The sequence below is a fragment of the Kryptolebias marmoratus genome, linkage group LG9, assembly GCF_001649575.2.
Source record: "Kryptolebias marmoratus isolate JLee-2015 linkage group LG9, ASM164957v2, whole genome shotgun sequence".
Classification (NCBI taxonomy): Eukaryota; Metazoa; Chordata; class Actinopteri; order Cyprinodontiformes; family Rivulidae; genus Kryptolebias; species Kryptolebias marmoratus.
In genome coordinates, this window is record NC_051438.1 from 27,621,175 (window position 1) to 27,641,526 (window position 20,352).

Here is a 20,352-nt window from a genome sequence, read left to right on the forward strand (position 1 = left end):
AACTTAAACCCCGATCCAAACGGCTCGAAGCAGCTGCGTTTGGAAAAAGCCTCTGGAAAAAATCGACTGCGGCTGTCGCCAAGTCGAGCGTTTGGCGTGGGAGCTTGTTAGCGCCGTATCCAAAACAAGGCCGCGGGGGGAGGAGAACCAGATGTGGACGTTGGCGGCCGGCTCCCGAGGACAGTGAGAACTCGGCGACGTCAGCACCAGATGGTCCGGTCGTTAGGGCGCCGCTGGCAACCGTCAGCCGAAACACCCCTTTAAAAACGACCGGACTGTCCCTTTAATGGAGTCCAGCTCGTTCTTTGTTTTCCTGGGATGGACTGAAGGAACTCCAGGAGGGATTGGGTTGGAAGGCTCACCCGTCGTTCCGGGTCACTTTGATCCCGGACAGGCCCCCCAGGTTTGGAGTTGAGGCAGGAAGTCGAGGAGATGAGCTGCTGAGAGGAATGCTTATCGCCCGCAGCCTGGTCCCCTCTGAATGACTCTCAGCTACTACCACACCAACTTTTAGCTCAATATCTGTAAAATTCGGCTGTTTTAGCCCCGTCTGTGGTGGCCATTTTGAACTGGATGGACTCCAGAGGTTAATGAGTTCGTTTCCTGAAGGTTTCATTAAAATCAGCTGGGTGGTTGGAGATATTTTGCTAACACAGCAAATAAAAACACAAAGGCAAAAACCCTCATCGCCGCTTTGAGTAAATAAAAACTAAAAATGAAGATTTCAAAGGACCTGAGTTCATTTCTGGGGACAAAATAAATGTTAAATAACTCAAAATGTAGGAAAGTTACCAGAACTAAAAGCCTTGAAAGTTGAAATAAATCAAACTGTTTGCGAAACGAGAGAATAAATCAGTAAGATTCATGTTTCAGCAGTAAAGCAAATATGTTTATTAAGCATTTTAATATACATCAGAAAAGTTCTGCTTGGTATAATCCAGAAATTACTTTGAAATGAAGGTAAATGTACACGAGAAGCTATTTACAATCAACCACTGACGGACAAACAAAAAAAGAAAAACGCATCGAGACGGACGATACGGCGTGTCCCCGCCGACCCGTCCTGATCGAACCCTCCTGCTGACCGCTGGAGGAGACGAGCAGACAAGGAGCTGATGGTCGTCCCGTTTGCTCAAAGTTTACGTCACAAGAAGCCTGTGGAGAAAACGAGGAAGTCTGGAAAGCGAACGCAGCTCCAGATGTTTGGGTTCCCGTCCCCCCTGTCCCCTTCGCCCCCTCCCTGTCCCCCTTGTCCCCTCCCTGGGTTTAAGTCCTGCTTAACTGATGGCTCCTCCCTGGGAGGAGCAGTCTGCTGTTTCAACTTTGGCTTTACGACTCTGCATTTTCAAAAAAATATATATATTTATCACCAACAGATGAGTTGTCTTGATGGCTAAACCCTTTTTTTGTTTTTTTTCTTCTTCGTGTCTCACCCCTGAAAAATCCAGCAGAAGAAACATAAACGTGACAAACAAACAAACAAACAAAGTCTGGGCTTTTGTTTGCTGCTCCCTAACTCTGCAAACAGAAAGCAAACGGCTGCGTTTAGCACCAAACAAAGGTTACTTAAATACTCGGAAATGTTTGCACATAGAAACGTCACGCACACGATACACAAACTGAGAAGTCCCATAGGGACGAAATGAACTTTTGTTTTTACATCGATTCGACCCCTCCCTCTTCTTCTTCTTCTTCACGTGTTTGTGACGAGAAACAGGAAGCGGTTTAAAGAATAAAAGCTCGCAGGCATCGTCTGAACACAGCACCGTGGTGGAACGCAAACAAAACACAACAAAAGTGGCTTTTTTCCCAAAACAATAAATATGTGTTGAAGCAAACAAACCTGCAGCGCGCCGGTCGTTATCTGCCGTCTGATTGGTGGACGACGTCTCGTCTGATTCGCTGATAAAAAAACGTGACGTTGGATTAAATATGAAACAGAACGACGTGTTTTAATCACGATGGAACGTTTAGAATCAGCAGGAGAGACGGGCGAGGGTCCACCTGTCCACTAAAAGACATCTAATGATTTTAGAATCAAGTTCCCTGTCTTTGGACACCACAGAGGACAAGTCCTCCATCCTGAAGAGGAGGGGACACGTCCTCCGTCCTGCAGAGGAGGGGACACGTCCTCCATCCTGCAGAGGAGGGGACACGTCCCCTGTGCTGCAGAGGAGGGGACACGTCCTCCGTCCCGAAGAGGAGGGTACACGCCCTCCGTCCTGCAGAGGAGGGGACACGTCCTCCGTCCTGAAGAGGAGGGGACACGTCCTCCGTCCCGAAGAGGAGGGGACACGTCCGGTGTGGGCAGGTTTTAGAGCATCATCCTCCACCAGAGCGGAATGGGACGACGTTCCACCGTGAAGAAAACAGATTTATTGTTTTATATTTTAGCCAACGTCACGTTTTCAGGGCGGAGCAGACGCTGAAACACAGATGTGGTCCAGATGTGACTGGAACGTCTGCATGTCTGTCAGGTTGGTTTTTTTTGTTGTTTTCTTTTCAAAGTGCATAAACACCGTTTATTAAATAGCATTACATTAAATTAAACTGAAAACGAAGAAGGCTGTAACAGATGTAGGCACATCGCTCTCGGCACCGACGACCTGCCCTCCCTCAGGCGTTTATTGTTCTGCTTTGGCACATCGTCTCCAATGTCTGCGCGGCGGGTTGCGTTCGAGTCCGAGGACTGATTGTTCCGGAGCAGAACGTGTGCTGATCCAGAATCAGGTTCTCTTCATGCCGATCCGACGGCGGTTCTGGTTTTTAGGACCTACAGCGGAGTCTCCTTCTTGTAGTTGAAGCCGGGCTCGGAGCCCTCGATCTGCAGCTTCAGGGCTTGTTTAAGGCTTATGTCCGTTTCCCCGATGGGATAGTTCTCCAGAACCTCCTGGTGGGCCCTGTTCTGAACAGTTCGAGGCACCGACACCCGCCCCAGGAAAACCTGATTGCTCTGCAGATGGTAGTTGGGGTTGGTCATGATGCCGTTCCTCTTCTTCTCAGCGCAGCTCTGCTGCTGGATGAAGAACTGATCCTGGTTCTGCCCTCGGTCCTGCTGGACCGAGCCGCCAATCATGATCTGACAGTGAGGGTCCTTCGTCGTCATGTTGGCCACGGATTTATTGAAAGCCATTCTCTTGTCAAACTGCGTCATCTCGTACTCCAGAACCTGAGCCTGGCTCGAGCCGCTGTTCTTCGTTTTCTTTTTGTCGCCTTTGCCATTCGACGTCCCGTTCCCCGTTTTGGTTCCCTTCGCTGATTTCAGGCCCGGTTTCAGCTGAGACCAATCGAAGTCGTTGGATGGGGACGATGGCTGCTGATTCCCGGACTTGGTGGTGGAGGAAGGGGACACCATGGACTGCCTGCTTCTGCTGCGAGGCAGCGAGTGCTGCTGAATCTGCTCCGTGAAAGTCATGCCATGAAAGCTGTCGATCGGCACCGTCTGAGCCGTGGCCGTGGACGACGTGGTCCTCAGCGAGGAGTTCTTTGAGCTCTTCAGGGAATTGTTTGACTGGGAGGACTTCTGCCTGTCCACCGTGGAATCGGGGGACTCTGATGGGGAACTGAAGGCGTGAACCGGTCCGTTGGGAAGACCCCGTCCAGACGACTGAAGGTCCCCCGCCCCCGTGCTGCCAGAGCTGCTGGATTTGATGGTGAGGGACTGCATCTTGCCGCTGACAGCCAGAGGCGTTTTGTCCTCCATGGTATGAACGGGGGAGGGGTTACATCCATTCAGAGTGGTGGCTCCGTATTTTTCCAGGAGTTTTAGGATCATGGAATGGCCACCTTTCGCCGCCACTCTCACCGCCGTGCGTCCGAACTGATCGGCGTGGTTGGGGTCGGCGCCGTTTTCGAGGAGTATTTGCACAACGTCGATGTGACCCTCCTGCGCGGCGATGCCCAGGGCTGTCGCTCCCTGGTTGCACGTGTGGTCCACGTGCGTGCCGTTCTCTATCAGGAACTGCACAACCTTCGTGTGGCCCTGCCACGCTGCTGATTGGAGGGCGGAGCGCTTCTCGTTGTCGCAGGCGTTCACGTCGGCGTGATAGTTGATCAGCAGCCGAGCCATCTCTACGTGTCCTTGCCAGCAGGAAACGTGGAGGGCCGTTCTGCCCTCAACGTCACACGCCTCCACGTTCGCAGCATTTTCCAGGAAGTACTCCGTCATGGCGAGCTGGTTTTCAAGTGCTAATATGTAGAGTGTTGGGCGTCCGTCTGCGTCTTTGTAATCGATGTCAGCACCGTGGCTCAACAGCAGTTCAACGATGTCCCTGTGGCCCTCCAGCGCCGCTACCCTGAGCGCGTTCCTACCATCGTACCCCCTCTGGTCTATGCAGGATTTGTTTTCCAGAAGAATTTGCACGCAGTCGTAATGTCCCTCTTGTGCAGCTAATATCAGCGGTATTCTACCGTCGTTATCGACCTCAGAGCAGCGAGCGCCTTGCTCGATGAGGGCGTCACAAACTTGGCGGTGGCCCTCGAATGCGGCCATGTGCAGCGGGGTCCAGCCTGCATCGTCCCTGTGGTTCTCATCCAGTCCTCTGTCCAGCAGAGTTCGGACCACCTCCACGTTTCCCTGAGCGGACGCGATGCTCAGCACAGTCCTGCCCTCGCTGTCGATGCTATCGACTGCAGCGCCCCAGAAAAGTAAGGTGTTCACCACGGAGGCGTGGCCCATCGACGCAGCGGCCAGAAGAGGCGTGCGCCCGTTGTTGTCCGTGTGATCCACATCTGCGCCGCCTTCCAACAGCAGATCCACTACGTCCACGTGTCCTTCATAGCCAGCCACGAGAAGAGGAGTCATGCAGTCTTTGTCACAGTGGTCAACTTCTGCCCCCCGATCGATCAGAAGGCTCACAACCGAAGCGTGGCCTTTGCTGGCAGGGATGCAGAGAGCAGCCACTGAAAGGGCGGTCCTCCCGTCGACGTCCTCGTGGTTAACCTCAGCTCCGTGGTCTAGAAGGTGCTCGACGATTTCCCTGTGCCCCATGTACGCTGCCGCAATGAGAGCCGTTCTTCCTTCATTGTCTGCTTTGTTGACTTCGGCTCCGTGCTGAAGGAGGTTCAACACGATGTCTTCGTGGCCCCCCCAGGCAGCAGCTCTCAGGGCCGTTCTGCCGTCAGCATCGGCACAGTCCACTTTGGCGCCAGCGTAGAGCAGAGCGGACACGACTTCTGAATGTCCGCCCCAAGCTGCAGAGCGCAGGGCCGTCCATCCGTCGTGATCCGTGTGGTTGATGTCGGCCTCACAGCCGATAAGGCAGTTTACCACTTTGGTGTGGCCCTGCCTCGCAGCGAGCGTTAGCGCCGTTTGTCCGTGGTTGTCTTCCAGCTCCATGTTTGCGCCTCTCGATATGAGCAGGTTGACCACGTCGAGGTTCCCGCTGTATGCGGCGTTGGCCAGCAGAGTCCTTCCGCTGGAGTCGCACTGGTTCACAGACGCCCCGTTGTCGAGCAGCGTTCGGATCGAGTCCTCTCTCTCTAGGGCTTGTTGCACGATGCATGACGCGTGATCATCTTCGTTGTTGACGTGAGCGCCGGCTTTGACCAGGAGCTGCAGCACCTCCTGTTCTCTTGGTATGGAGGTGCTCAGAGAGTCTTTGGTGGGCGTTCCGTTCCAAACCATCCAAAGGGCGAAGTGAAACGGCTCGATCTGCAGGCTGGAGTTGACCAGGTGCAGCGCAAATTCCTGCACCTCGAGGGGTTTCAGCTGCTTGGCTCTGCAGGTGTAACTCATGGCCAACATCCGGTGTCCCTCCGCCGCGTTGCACAAGTACTTCTGGGTGCAGTGCTTCACGTCCAGTAACCACTCTGCAAAACTGTAGTGGAAAAGGATTTTAGTGCTCCCAAGACCATCAACCAGCAGCTTGGCCAGAATGTCCATCTTTTTCTGGAACTCCTCCATGGTCAGGGTCATGTTTTTGGTCCAGACGGCGTGGTACAGCTCCTTGACTGTGAGCGGCCTGCAGGTGGCCAGGATGACGTTGAGAATGGGCTGGACTTTGGCAAACTGCTTCCTCACGAACAGCCTCTGGCAGAGCCACAGGTAGAGGCCGTTGAGGGTTCCCGGGATGTCGCGGATCTCCCGCAGCATGATGAAGTTCTCCACCACGCCGTCCAGCACCCGCTCCAGGTAGAGGAAGCAGCCGCTGCTTTTGATGTGCAGCTGGTTCAGCATCTCGGCCGTCTCCTTGGTCAGGTGCTGCCTCAGCGCCTCCTCCTGGTCCAGCCGGTGGAGGATGTACTGCTGCACGTCCTTCACGATGTAGGCCTTCCGAAGGTCATCAAGGCTGATTTTGCGGAATCCTGAAACAAACGAAACAAAAGTAGATCAGATGAGTCTGAGAACAAAATGGACACACCAGAAAAATAACCTGACCAGAACTCGTAAATAACTCTCCCTCACGTTGACCGTGGCTTATATTCAATATTTTTCAACTTGATCGTGTGTTTTTGGGTAATTAAGTAAAGGAAATGTTTAATTTCCTGAGGCATGAAATAATTAACAGTGCAGGCATGTTGCTGTAAAAATAAAAAACCTTCCAGAAGGATTGAAAAGAACCCCTCTGGGTGCTGGAAGCAGAAACAATCAGCAGGTGTTTGTTAAAGTTCAGACAAACAATTAGAGCTCAGAAATGATTTCTGCTTTTAGAACTTCATCTAAACCCGACATGACCGGAATGTTCCGTTCACCAGAGTCTGCTCCTCGTTGCAATGCTGCAAAAACACTAAAAAGAATAAAATAAAAGTAAAGGAGGAGGAGAGAAGAGGAAATAACAGCTTTATAAATAGGTGTGACTGAGACACAGGGGGGTAAGGGGGGGCAGCGTTTCTGTTTCCAACACCTCCTGGAACGTTAAAATCCTGCTGCAGAGAAAGATCCACTCATCCCAAAGAGATTCTCCTGGAGTTCATGGGAAAACTGCCTCCTAACGGCTGGAGATAACAGCCGCGGGGAGGAGGGGGGTTTCTGCATGCTTTCAGTTACGGTTCTCATGGTTTTCTGTGGATTCTGGTCCAGGAAGAAGGACGTCACCGGAGGAGGACGGAGGGGGGAGGAGACGTCTCTGCATATTTGACATGCTGATTTTCCTCCAGTTCCACAGAGACCTGCTGCTGGTCTGAGTTCAGATGAACTCATCTCTGCGGTCAGCTGGAGATGCTGTGAAGGTTTAGGAAGGACCAGAAACGAGCGGAGGACCGGGTCCTTCAGCTTTGTCCTCGAGACGTTTATTAGGATTGGACATATGAAGAACGTTCAAAGCATTCATGCCTGACAACTAAAATCTGTTGAACTGTTTTCTTCAACCTGAACTAGAAAACAGACGGTTTTTATTCTTCCGTCAAAGTTCATGTTGTTGACCTCAAAGGGCAACAAATAACGACTTTCGAGTCGGGATTAAAAAGACTCGAATGTTTAGGGAAGGGGGAGACGTTCCCTAGGATCGGTCATGAAGTTCCCTCCAGTTTGAATCAGGTTCCTCTCTGAGACGTGGAACATCTGCTGCGGCTGGCGGCCATTAAAGGTTCCTCCATTTTGAAACGATCGGATCAGGCTGATCCAGAGGCAGCGTTTCTGTCTGCACTCTTAGTTACGGTTCTCGGGGTTCTTACTGTTCCCAGGGTTCTTGGGGTTCTGGGACAGGGTGGATGGGTTGTTTTTTTCACCATGTTCATAAAACAAATAAATAAATAAATACAGACACTGAATCTAGTTTTCTAAAATATATTTATATCATTAATAAAGTAAACAAGTCAACAGTTCAAAAGCTTTAAACAACATTTCTGTCCATCAATGAACCACAGAACTGTTAATTAGAGAAACTCGATGACCTCGATCTACTTTCAGTCTCTGCTCCTCCTCCTCCTCCTCAGACTGGTTCTCAGTCCGATCCCGGATCGTTTAATCCCATCAGAACCAGAATCATGTAAACATCTTCCTGTTTTGCAGTTATTTGCTCCTAAAGGCGCCTCTTTCTTGACTTTTTTCTCCAAAGTGTAAAGGGTAACTGGTTTATTTAAAGATGATCGATCCAAGCCCAGAGTCTTCACCGTGAGCTCACAGCTCCAACCTGAGTGATGAAGATCAGATTTCACCACCTGATCGTATCAGAGAGCTTCTCTGTAGCTTTTTGTTTCATTTAAACATTAAACCAGCAGATAAACTTCCTCTTTCCTGCCCTGTTTTGTTTTTAAGGCCGAAGTAGAATCAGACGAGCCTCGGTTCAAACAAACGCTTCCTGCTAACAGCCGACCCTCCACCTGCAGGAACCCAAAGACCAAATCCTTGTCTGGACTCTGGGTTTGGTCCAGCTGGGGTCTGATATCACGGCCTTGTTTAGCTCAAAAAACTCTTTTCAGTTTCAAGATGATGAAAATGCATCTACAATCATTTTAGAACCCTGTGACCCTAAGATTAGTCATTACTAATTTATATAAATACGCATGAACGTCAAAAAGACGTTAACGCTGTCGATCAGCCTTCACTCCCATCAGGCAGAAGGATCGTCTGACGTTTGAGTTTTAGTTAAAGGAAACTTGACTTGTTGGACGGCCGGGATCAGCCTCAGAGATCAGGAGAGGAGCTGCTCCTCCTCGTCGAAAGGAGGCAGCTGAGGAGGTGTATCTGATCAGGACGCCTCCCTGTGGAGGGAAGAGACCTCGGGGCAGACCCAAAACTCCCTGGAGGGATTCTGGATCCTCTCTGGGAACGCCTTGGGATCCCGACCACAGATGAGTGGAAGAAGATGGAGATGCAGAGAAAATAAAAAGTGAAAACGGCAGAAGAAACGTCCCTGCTGCATATTTACAGGTTCGCTGAGTACCGTGTGTGTGTGTGTGTGTGTGTGTGTGTGTGTGTGTGTGAACAAAAGCGACTGCCAAGCGAACAACAAACGCCACGTTCATCGGGGTTCGGGACGCAGGCAGCTGCTGCTCGTTACAGGACTGGATCCGGGCCAGCGGAGCCGCAGCCTCGCACACAAAGAGAGGCTGTTTGATTCCTACATTCATGTTTCAGGCCACAAACACACACTGTTCACGTGCGCCGAGGAACAAGAGGCCTGAGCTCATCCCGCAGCTTCTCCGCTTCGACGCGTTCCGCCCGAGCCCCGCTGTAAAACCCGCGCTCACCAAACGTCTGCTCGACAGCTGCGACGTCCCCCCGCTCCAAAAACACAACGCGAGCGCGCCAACCTTCCGAACACAAGAATGTGGACGGGAGTCGGCTCCAACCGTCTGCAGACGGAGCTGCGAGACGTTCGCTGCCATTCGGAAAGTCCTGAGTTTGGTTTCTGCCTTCAGCGGCGAGAAGCCTTTTCAGATCAGCTGCTTCACGTTTCACCGGCTTCAAAGATCAGGCCTGCCCAGACACGCCCTTCGCCGCGGGATCGGCGTTCCGGTCCGACCTGTTGGAGGTGGCGAACGCAGCCAGTCGTGTGTTCATCGGAGGGACGAAACGTTCAGAAAGAGACCGCTGAGTGCACGTCTGCAGCTGGATGACGGCCGCGGCGCCCATTGTGGCACTCCTTCCTTCCTTTCCTTCCTTTCTGTGATTCAAACTCGTCCGGTCACGACGTGAACTCTGGATCATGAGCGATTTAAAATGGCGGGGGCGTCTTCAGCGGACGCTCGCGCTGAACGTTTCAACTCGATGTTTCGAGATGGTGAAATCTGATTGAACCTCTTTTATTAAACTATTTCTGTAAAAGCAGGAAAGAAAGCTGGATTTCTCCTTTTTTTGTTTTGCTTGAATGTTTTCATGATTCTTTCAAAATAAAAGCGTTTTCTGAAAGTTCTAATTCGCTCTTGGTTTAACGGTTGAAAGAAAAGTGAATTCTTGAGTCTGTGCTGTGGCTCGCGGCGCTCTGGATCGAATTCCCGCCGCCTCCGGGCCGGCTGACCTCCGAGTGACCTCACAGCGTCAGGTTTCTGCTCACCTGCGCAGGAAAAGGGACAGAATCGGGTCCTCCCAGAGGTTCTTCCAGGCCATCCAGTCCTCAGGTGTCAGGAAGCGCCGCCGCTTCACACCATCCCGCCCGTCTTGGCATGCCGGTGGTGTGAAAAACCCAAAATCTTTGCACTTTGGGTGATATTTTCCCCTAAGGGCCAAAAAAAACCCGACCCAGAAACTTTTCGCTGCACTTATTCAGGCTGAACTCAAATTAAGACCTAATTAAAGCACCCTAGCATTATCTGAGAAACTGGCGCGTCTTCAGACGAGCGCTCAGGAGTTCAGGTTCGCCACATACCGACGGGCATCACCTGAGAGGAGGAGGAGCCTCCGACGCGTTACAGACACGGGACACCTGTAATTTGCCCGGCTGTCAGACTTCATGGAGGTAAATTACAGTACTCAGCTGGGATTATGGTTCTCAAGTCATTCAACGTGACGCTTCCCATGCAGCCTCACAGACGAGGACATGCAGGGAGGGAAAGCAGAGGGAACCGTGTTGTCCTTGCTCCCGTTACCCTGGAATCGTTACGCGGCGACGATCGATACGAAGGAGAGGACGATAAAGGCTTTACGGTGATTTAGGAGCAGGAGTCCTGAATGCCACAGCTCGGCCAGAACGTCTTGGAACGGGTTTTCAGCTCTTATAGAAAGCCTTTTTTCATTTGTTGGTTGAAGAGTGCCTTGGAGCGCTCCGTTTTTTTCAGCGCAGAGAATTATTCTTGGCGTCAAATCTCCTTTAAGTGTTTAAAATTCATCTGCTGCGTCCAAAATGGTGCCGCCGAGCCTTCCTCGTCCACAGAACCAGGAGAAATAAACCGTCCTCGCTGCTTTACGACCCTGTTTGTGTTGTCAGGCGGCCAGGAGACCTCCGTCCCTCCTGAGGGGTCTCATATTCGACCGAAAAGGAAAGTGTGTGTACACACACACACAGATATATTTGTTGGTGCTCTTAGAGCTCGCTGAAACGACGCCTCGTTCCTCGTGAAAAGTGACTCCCTCAAAACCAACAGTCTAATAAACGTCTGCGTGCCGTTAGTAGATGGTAGAGTGGACAAATAAATTGTGAAAAGACGAGATTTGTTGATTATTTGTTTATTATTTAATCCTTCAGGAGGCAAATAATCTCTGAATTATGATCATGTTTCAAACTGTTTGACCTTAATTAGCTTCTCATCAGACATTCAGTCTGTTTTAAGGGAACAATCGGCCTCCGGGTCGTTCGGTTTGGTTCTGTTCTCCAAACTGAACACGGAGCAGAAAACAAAGATCTGCTGAGGAGCTCAGAGAGACGATTATAGATCTCCACGTTCAGGACCATCTCTGAGAGGCTTCATGATCCTCTGACCACAGCTGACAAGATTAATGAAGAGCAGGAGGTTCATGGGACTGTGGACAACCTCCCAGGACGTGGACGCAAGAGGAAATGCGACCCCAGGTTGATCAGACGGATAGTGAGACCATTCAAGCTGAACTCCAAGGTCAAAGTTTGTCACTTTCTGATCAAACCATCGTTTTGTTCTGAATCAGGATGATTGTTGACCGAAAAACAATAAAAGTCAGACAGGAAATCCCCAAACTGCACACTAACGTTCCTGGGACTGATGAGACGAAACTGAAGCTTGTCCTTGTGAAAGGGTAAAAGGGTAAAAGGGTAAAAGGGTGAAAGGGTGAAGGGGGACCAGCAGATTCAGCCTCGTCTGTCAAGCTTTCCTCAGAGGGACCGTTTGCGATTGGCGGAGAGCAGAAAGCTCCGCCAACAGCGCACAGAGCGACAGTGGAAGATGCTCGGGTGGGCTGACCTGTCCTGTCCCCCAACAGACACAAACGCAGGAAACAAAAAACCCCCACGGGCCACGCATTCAAGCTCTCATTAGAAAAGACCTCAGACTTCAAGGGACTAAAGAGCAGAAGCAACGGTGTCATTTCAGACAGGAAATGAGCGTCTTCTAAGAGACGCCGCACGCCAACATTCCTCGGATCGAGCCAAGAAAAGCTCCACGTTAATTAAAGCTGTGATTCATAACCATGACTGTGTGCACGTGAGGCTATACGTGAGGTTAGCCTTATTTAAAGCTGGCGTGGCACCGACTGCAAGAACAAGTTGTGTAAGCAGTATCATAACCTCCTTAAAGACCCGAGTTACGATGCTGCTGTAAGGCTGATGGGACGTTTCGCAGCTTCAGCAGCAAACAGACAGACTTCCTGGTTTCAGGACTTCATGCCTTCTCCTTCCTCTGCTCCTGCAGGTTTAAGCCTCTTTCTTCTTCCTGCAGTTTTGGTTTTTTTTGCTTCCTTGAAATCGGGCTGCATCGTTGTCGTTTTTCTTGGCCCATATTTCAGGATGAGTCATGAAATCTTCCACAGAAGCAGCCGATTCCATCAGACCCCAACAAACAAACACAGTTTATCTTCATGATAAACTGCTTTTTATAATCTCTGGTTGGACTATTTTAGTTTTTAGGAGATCTTTCTTCTATTACCCAGATACCGACTGATTATAGTTTGTGTTAAAACTCTGTAAGCAAATATTTTGATACAAAAAAACGGCGATAACTCCATTTAATCTCAATTTAAGATGGTTTTAGATATAAAACCTCCCGTGTCGGAACGCCCTGCCGCCGCACGTTAACACGCCTCCACTGACTCGCGCGCTGAGAAACAGGGAACCCTGAAACGTCTGGCAGGTGGCAGCCATTGCAGTTCGGGGACGTTTCTGCACGATTAAAAAGGTTGCACACGAGGAGTGGATCAAACGGCGACGATTAAAATCAGGTGGTAATTATTTCAACGACATCATAAACAAACTGATTATTTTGAAAAGGTGAATATAAAGGACAATAATAATCAGCTAACCTTTTAGTTTTTTGTAGCATGAGTTTGTAAATCTAAAAATGAAGAAAAGGGCTGTTAAAGAAAGCAGCTGCCTGAGTGACTGTTTCTATTTAAGCCCCTCCTCCTCCTCCTCCTCACTGCCAGAGGCCTTGTTAAATTGGCACAGATTCTGCCCGACTCCCAAACAGAATCGCTGCCTAAGTGTTTCCACTCTGCCCCCCCTCCCCTCCCCCCTCTCATGCCCTCACAGTAGCGGGGTAAGCACAGGAAAGAGGAAGCTGTTCCTCCGTAAGTCCGCCGCAGATCGACTCGTCCTCGGCTCTCAGGGGGAGTCCGAGTGGAAGATGGCAGAGGAAGCCCGGGGCTTAATTAAACCTGAGTGGTGGGATAACGTGAGTCAGCCGGAGGGGAGCTTGTTCTGCTCCTCACAAACAGAGCGCCCTTTGTTTGCCAGGCATTAGCCGAGCGGATGCGAGCGAGGCATTCTGCTGCAGGAGCCAGTGCGCCTCCGTCTTCCTGCCTCGGTCTCAGAGGTGTTGAAAACTTCCCGAAGCACATTCCACCCGAAGACAGACACGAGGAATAACAGTTCAGCGCCGAGCGGGGGAATTCAGAGCTGCTCCTTTCACAAAGGCGCTTTCAGGCCGAGAGCTTTAACGTGTTTCAGGTTCATTCAGGTGCGACTTTTATCGTTTCAGGTCGTTCCTGGAACATCATTCAAAACAAATCCACACACTCCTCCTCAGACTAAATAAATAGGCCACTCGTTTAAAAAAAAACAACCAGAGCTTGGCTTTCTGGAGAGCCTGAAAGTTTTTTGGCAGGTCTGAACTGTAAACAATACAGAGGGTATTTTTAGGGGACACTTGGCCTGGATTTGATCCTCTGAAGTCCTCCGGTCCATTTCTCCTTTGGTCTATTTCAGGTCTGGTGTTGGATGAATGAGGAGAACACAAACTCCACATTCAGAATAAAACCTGAAATAAAACCACGTCTGCGATGGATCCTCTTCAACTAAAAACACAAAACTGGATCTAAAGAAAACAGAAGCTGTTGAAACCAGCAGCAGCACGAAAAGCTTCAGGCTTTTTAGACTTTAATAAGAGCAACAGAAACCCACGCTAAGCTAAAAATAGATATTAAATGAACGGACAAGTGATGAGAGCAAATCTGAAGCTCGGTTTGGCCCGTCCTCTTTTAAACAGGAAGTGATCTTTAAAAAACAAAAACAAAACAATCACTTCAAATGGTCAAAACGGAGAGATAACCCTGAACCAACAGATGTGTCAGAAAGGAAGACGAGACTCGAACATCCGGGCGAGCTGACGTCTCGCTCAGACACTTCCAGGACCAGACCAGCTCCGGAGACTTCCTGTTGGCTCCTCTGTGAACTTCATCTCCAAACCAAGACTCAAATCTGTCTCTAAGGTCGATTCGGACCTGTGAGCAGGTCCGTCTGCAGACCGCCGACAAACAGCTCGTCCAACTTTAACCCCCTTATCAACACACAAACTCCTTTATGCTTTTAGTTTTGTCTAAAAGCACAAAATAAAAACAAGCTCTCACACCGGTGAATCAGGACGCTATAATAGGGATGTGTATTTTTGGCAAAAACACTCAAATTTATTGGAAATTATTTGGTTTTTCTTCAAATATCCAAGTCCCGGTCCGGTTCCATTTCCTTTAATTATTACAGCACAACAACAAACCGTTTAAAAGCAGAGAAATAATCTGAGGGAGAGATTACAGTTGGGATGAAGACTTCCCCTCCGAGTCCTGCAGCTGAAAAACCCTCGGATCAGCAAAGGCTTCAGGTGCAGAGATGTGCGCCGCTGCTAATTCAGCTCACTGGGGGTTTTCCAGGGTTCCTCATTTTCACCTCCGGATAAAAAAAACAACACCTCGACTGGAAAAAGCGCTGTTAGGAACCAACTTCCTGTCACAGTATTACGTGTATTAGCTAAACTTTGAATATTTGGAAGTCTCTGCCCGTCCCTTAAAGATAAATATGAGATTTTGCTTAAAATGAAAAGAGAGAGAGAGAGAGACCTCCTCCCACCGGCGGCCTGCAGGAGAGACCTCCTCCCACCCGTGGCCTGCAGGAGAGACCTCCTCCCACCGGCGGCCTGCAGGAGAGACCTCCTCCCACCGGCCTGCAGGAGAGACTTCCTCCCACCAGCGGCCTGCAGGAGAGACCTCCTCCCACCGGCCTGCAGGAGAGACCTCCTCCCACCGGCCTGCAGGAGAGACTTCCTCCCACTACCGGCCTGCAGGAGAGACCTCCTCCCACCGGCCTGCAGGAGAGACTTCCTCCCACTACCGGCCTGCAGGAGAGACCTCCTCCCACCACCGGCCTGCAGGAGAGACCTCCTCCCACCACCGGCCTGCAGGAGAGACCTCCCCCACTGTGAGGGTCCTGATTCATGCAGGCTGCAGGGCTGACAAGCAGCTGGTCCTGCACAGCCTCATCAGGACCAGGAAGTGCTGCAGCTCCTACCGAGGTCCACCGCTGGTGACCCTGATCTGTTTGGGCGTGCAGAGTTGTTCTCTGAGCCGAAGCGCTCGCAGGCTTTTAAACGCCGTTTCAAACAAAGAAGCTGATGCTGAAAAGAAACCGCCATCTGTCAAACTGCCTCAGCGTAGCTGCGAGAGCCGCCTCACAATGACTCTGATTCTCTAAATTACACCTCTTCACTGCACCCGACGACATACCTGTGAAGAGCTTGGTGATGGCCTTGTTCTGCCGGCGAGCGGAGCAGATCAGGAGCAGCCAGGGGGGCAGGAACTCGTGGTGACTGGCGAGGAGCTCGGCGATGGTCCTGGGAGAACCGGGCGAGGACCGCTGCTCCCCCTCGCCGAGGTGGCATCCTTCGTCGATGGAGTCCACCAGCAGGAACAGCGACTGCTGAGGAGGCTTGACGCTCAGGAGAGGCAGCAGGACGCACCTGAGAGGAGAAGGAAGCAGAAACATTTCATCCATCAGGTTGGGATAATGAGTCGGGCTCAGGAAACGGAGCTTTCTTTCATGGCTTTATTGATAATTGATGTTTAGCAGCTAATTTTGTAATTAAGGTTTTGCTTTTTTAGAAATGTAAGTGTCAGAACACCAGCGTTTAGCTTCTGTAAAAAGAACTGGCAAGGAGAAAAATGGCAGCCGGAGTCTCTGAACTTTTAAAAGTCAGTTTTTCATATGGTGACTTTTGAATATTCAAAGTTTTACACCAACGCCTGGTAGTTTTCTGATGGTGCTTCTTCAGCCTACCACCTGCTCAAAACAAGAAGGAGAGCTTGGAACGTCCCGGCGTTTGTTTCTACTGCTGCAGTTTTATTTTGAAAGGATTGTGAAGTGGAAGCTGTGGTCACGGGGGAAATTCAAATAATTATCATTTTCAGGACGATGGACCCGTTCTAAACTCACCTATGACCATAGCTTCCGCTTCATAATCCTTTCAAAATAAACTACAATGGTAGAAACAAACGCTGTTTTTTTGTTTTAAATGGCCGACCCGTTCCAGTGAACCTGGATCACGGCCAGCGCCCAACGTAAACACTTCAATCTAGACTTTTAACAGTTGATTCCAGTTATCTGCTGTTCTATTTGCATAAAGGTCTAACTTAATAAATTCTGTGATAAAGAAGGTGTTCTTTCTTCTTCCAAGAATTAAATATTTGCCTTCTGAACAGCGTCGGTATTAAAAACGCTCTTACAGAACGCCGCTCTCAACAACAGGGGAAAAACGGTTTGAATTTGTTTCCATGGGTTCGTTTATGGAGGAAAACAACGACTCTGGTTTCTGATTCAGGGAGTCGAAGGCAGGACAGGCCTCCCTGCAACATTTCTACTAAAGCCGGGGCGTTTAGGAGCGTTAAAGCCGGCCCTGTGGCGTCCAGCGATAAGCCCAACGTGATCAAATCTCAGCCTTTTAAAACGCAACATTAAACCTTTTATCAGCAGAAATCTGCTCGCCTCAGAGCCAGCACGTAACGCCACGCAGGAGCGTTCGCTGAGGCGGGACGGCGATGGGCTCGGTTCCACGGCGACCGCCACCGGCAGCTTAAAGGCCGACCGACAAGGCGCCGTTGACTTCCAGCTCGACTCGCCTCCAGGTTCATTAGACTTTAAAAATGAATTTATTCGGCCACCGACGCCGCTCGTAAGCTGCGACACGAGTACCGATTTAACGAGACGTCTTCTTCGTGCTCCTGCGGCTTCACCAGCATCTCCTCCTTTAAACACTTAAACATTTCAGGACTTGAATTCTGCTCCAAGAAACATTCTCCTTTGGAACCCGGGCTCAGGAGGAGTTCTGTTTAGTTTCAGTCCAACATGAAGAGGAGCCAGCTTGCTAATGTTTTTATTGTGAAGAAAACGGCGCTGACTGGCACCTTCTGTCCAAAGAAATCTGGCAGATTACGCCACGTAATCCTAAAAAGCTTTAATCACATTTAATGTCATCATTAACAGGAACTATTTTCTTTGTTTTTTGCCAACAACAGAATATTTTGAGCAGAAAGATGGAAAAACATGGTCCAGTTTGCCCATCTTTACTCTAAAATGCTCGTTTTAAACCCGGCCCTCTCACTGATCTGCTGATAATAAAGTAATTTTTGTCCTTCAGCTGTTCCTTTTCATGCCTTTTGTCTCTGTCCTGATGTTTACGAGACACGTTGAAGCTGTAAAGTTCAGAAATTACCTTCATTTTGAATTTGGTCTTTGGATGAAGAGACTCACTGGCGACTCTCAAACATCTGAAATCTTTCAACAACGAGTTTTTCCAGCTTTTGACCAATTACTGCCACCAATCCTCCACAGTTACCTCCTCTTTTAGGCTAAAATATCTCCAAATTGCTCATTTTAGCACAAATCACCAAAAAATAATAAAAAGTTGGGTTCAGTGTTTGGGGTAGAAAAGCTTCTTAATTAACTCTAATTAAGCCTGTTTTTCCACAGATGTATATTATAAAAGTAGACCAAGTTAACTCGTCTCCTCTTGTTGGGAATCCAACAGGATCCGGTTTGTGGAGGCGGCCATGTTGTAGTTTTTGGACGATCGGCATTACATGACCGTTCTTTGAAGCACGAAACAATTAATTACAGTTAACCGCATTGGTTGTGGTGGGGGGGGGGGATATTTGAAGATAAAGCAGATGTGACACGAGTTAAAGCCTGAAAGAGAATATCCTGCTTGTTTACATGACGGGTGCAGGACCTGGAGCTTCCTGTGGGGGGGCGCTGTACCAGCTCAGCTTCAGCTTCCAGGATAAATACCGTCCTGCACCTCGAACCGCCCCCCTCCACCACCAAGTTGGTCGTTCCTTCATACGGTCGCAGCGGTGGCCGCGTGCGAACGCTCGTGTTTGAGGCCGCGTCGCCGACTGAGGCAGCCGAGTCCACGGTGGCAGCATGTGGGCGAAACAAAGAGCCGTTCTTCTCTCACAACACAGCTGCTTTCAGGCTGTCGAAGAGTCAAAAGACGAGGAGCGCGGACGAAGAAAATGCCGCGGAAACAAAGCTGACTGAGTTCATCAGGCAAACCTGGTCTCCACGTGAGCCCAGACTCAGGGAGCTGGGGGAAGGCCGAGCTCTCAGCATCTGTCAGGTCAGAAAGACAACCCTTCGGTGTGACATTCAGTGAAGATGTCTGAGCTGACCGGGCAGCGCCAGGCACGCGGCCAGAACCTTACAGATTCACACGGCTCCTTTTACAGACAGGCCCGAGTCAGACACGATGATCAGGACACGAGAGGCTGCGAAGCGACGGGACCAAAATGCAAATCAAAGCTTGTTTCACCAACGAAACCACGGCCTGTGTGAACGGAGCTCCAAGGGCCAGAGGACGGCCGACAAAGCCTTCCTTCAGAGGAGCTCAGCGTCTCTGCTGAGTCATGCCCTGACTCAAACCCAAAGAGACGACCGTCCTGCAGATCAGTTCTTTTTCCTCCTGAGCTGTTCGTACATTATGCATGACAGCACTGCGATCATCGCTCTCGCTGAGATCGCAGAGATCAGGACAGTAAGTGAGAGCAAATGTTGGGAACAGACGTCTAATCTTTACGTTTCACCCAACATACGCTCCCGTTTCCTTTAACTCAGACGCTTCAGCCATAAATCAACTTCAGCTCCCGTTTATGTCGAATCAGGGGTGTGATGTAAAGTTGTTAGACGGAGGCAGAACCGGAGTTAGATTAATCTGTGAGCCTGAAGAGGTAAATTAACAGCAGCTCAGATCAACCAAATAAACCACTAATCTGTTTGTCCAAGATGGCTGACAGGACAGTTAGGCAACATTTCTTTTGTCAGATTAAATCTGGGTTTAGAGCTCAGATCAGACGTTCAGTTCAGCTCTCCTTTAATGACCCTCTGGTTTCAGCCACAGTGATTAAAGTGTCGGGCTCGTCTGTGCAAAGCTTTATTACGATAAAGTTATAAAAATAAATTATTACAATGAGCTGCTGTGAGGATTTAACCTCCCTGTGAACGTGCCACGCCGCCCAACGGCAGCTTTACGAAATGTTTGAGGCGTCTTACAACTAAAACGGTGGAAATTTAATCAGCTTAAAGAGAAATCTAAAGGTTTGTGGACCTCATGATGCAAGCTGATGAACTCAAATGGACAATTTAATTTAATAACGATTCAGTTTCACAGAGTCGGAAAAATAACTTCATTCAAGTCAGAATAAAAAGTTATTCAGCCCCAGATGAAATGAATCCTTTAACACATATTATGCCCCTTTTACACAGGCTCTAATTCAGAAGACCGGCTCTACTCTACTCGGCTCGGTAGCAGAGGAACGCCTCCTCGTGTAAACAACGGAAGCATTATGGACAATGTTGGCCCTGTGTTGTTGCTGTTTTTTAAACTTATGGGGATTCTCCTGAGACTTCAGGAAGAGAGGCGCAGTGGAAGAAATGCTAGGACAGCTGTTATCAGCCGGAGGTTTCAGGCTTTACAGCGCCTTCAGCTGGGGGACAGACGGCTAAATGTTGCAGGGTAAGCTAACGCTACTCCGAAGCAGGGACCGGCTGAGAGAGCTGAGTAGAGTGGAGCCAGGACCTTTAGAGCCGGTGGAAAAGGGGCATTAAAGTCATGTGGCACCTTCTCACAGATCTGTGCAGAGGTCCTGTTCGAAGCGAAGCCACTTTTGATGCTTCCAAACGTCACTCCAACCTAAACTACTGGGTGACATTGCATTAATTTATGAAAAAAGACGTTCTTTAAAAGCAGCAACGGCGTTACGAGACCTAAAGTTTAACGGTCCCATTAACGCTCAGCCGGGCATCATCCAAAAGTAGTTTGAAACGTTTGTTAAAATGGGTAAAATAATGTCAGTGTTATCTTCTAGTTTCACCGCTGAACTTAGAGTTTGATCAGCCTTCACACCAGCCAGCCTAAAAACGATTCTCCTGACCCGACCCGTCCTGGAGCGTCCTGGGAGGCAGTTTTTGGTGTCTGCTGATCACGTCTCATGATGTTTGTGACTCCACAGACGTGTCATGGGATTCATCACCGTTAGCCATCTGAAATCCAACTCTTCCCCCAAAGCGTTTCTCTGGTGACCCCCCC

At 49.7% G+C, this 20,352-nt stretch overlaps 1 protein-coding gene across 1 annotated transcript in view; it reads right to left on the minus strand.

Annotated features, from left to right (window-relative positions):
- Positions 1–867: 867 nt before the first annotated feature.
- The window catches only part of ankrd50 (ankyrin repeat domain 50), a 27,037-nt gene continuing 7,552 nt past the window's right edge, over positions 868–20,352 (minus strand). Inside the window, exons 2-3 of the mRNA XM_017417517.3 lie at positions 15,500–15,732; positions 868–6,306 (exon numbers count right to left, since the gene is read on the minus strand). Coding sequence (XP_017273006.1) covers positions 2,774–6,306; positions 15,500–15,732 — 3,766 coding nt within the window. The 3' untranslated portion in view covers positions 868–2,773. The remainder of the gene's footprint in view (positions 6,307–15,499; positions 15,733–20,352) is intronic.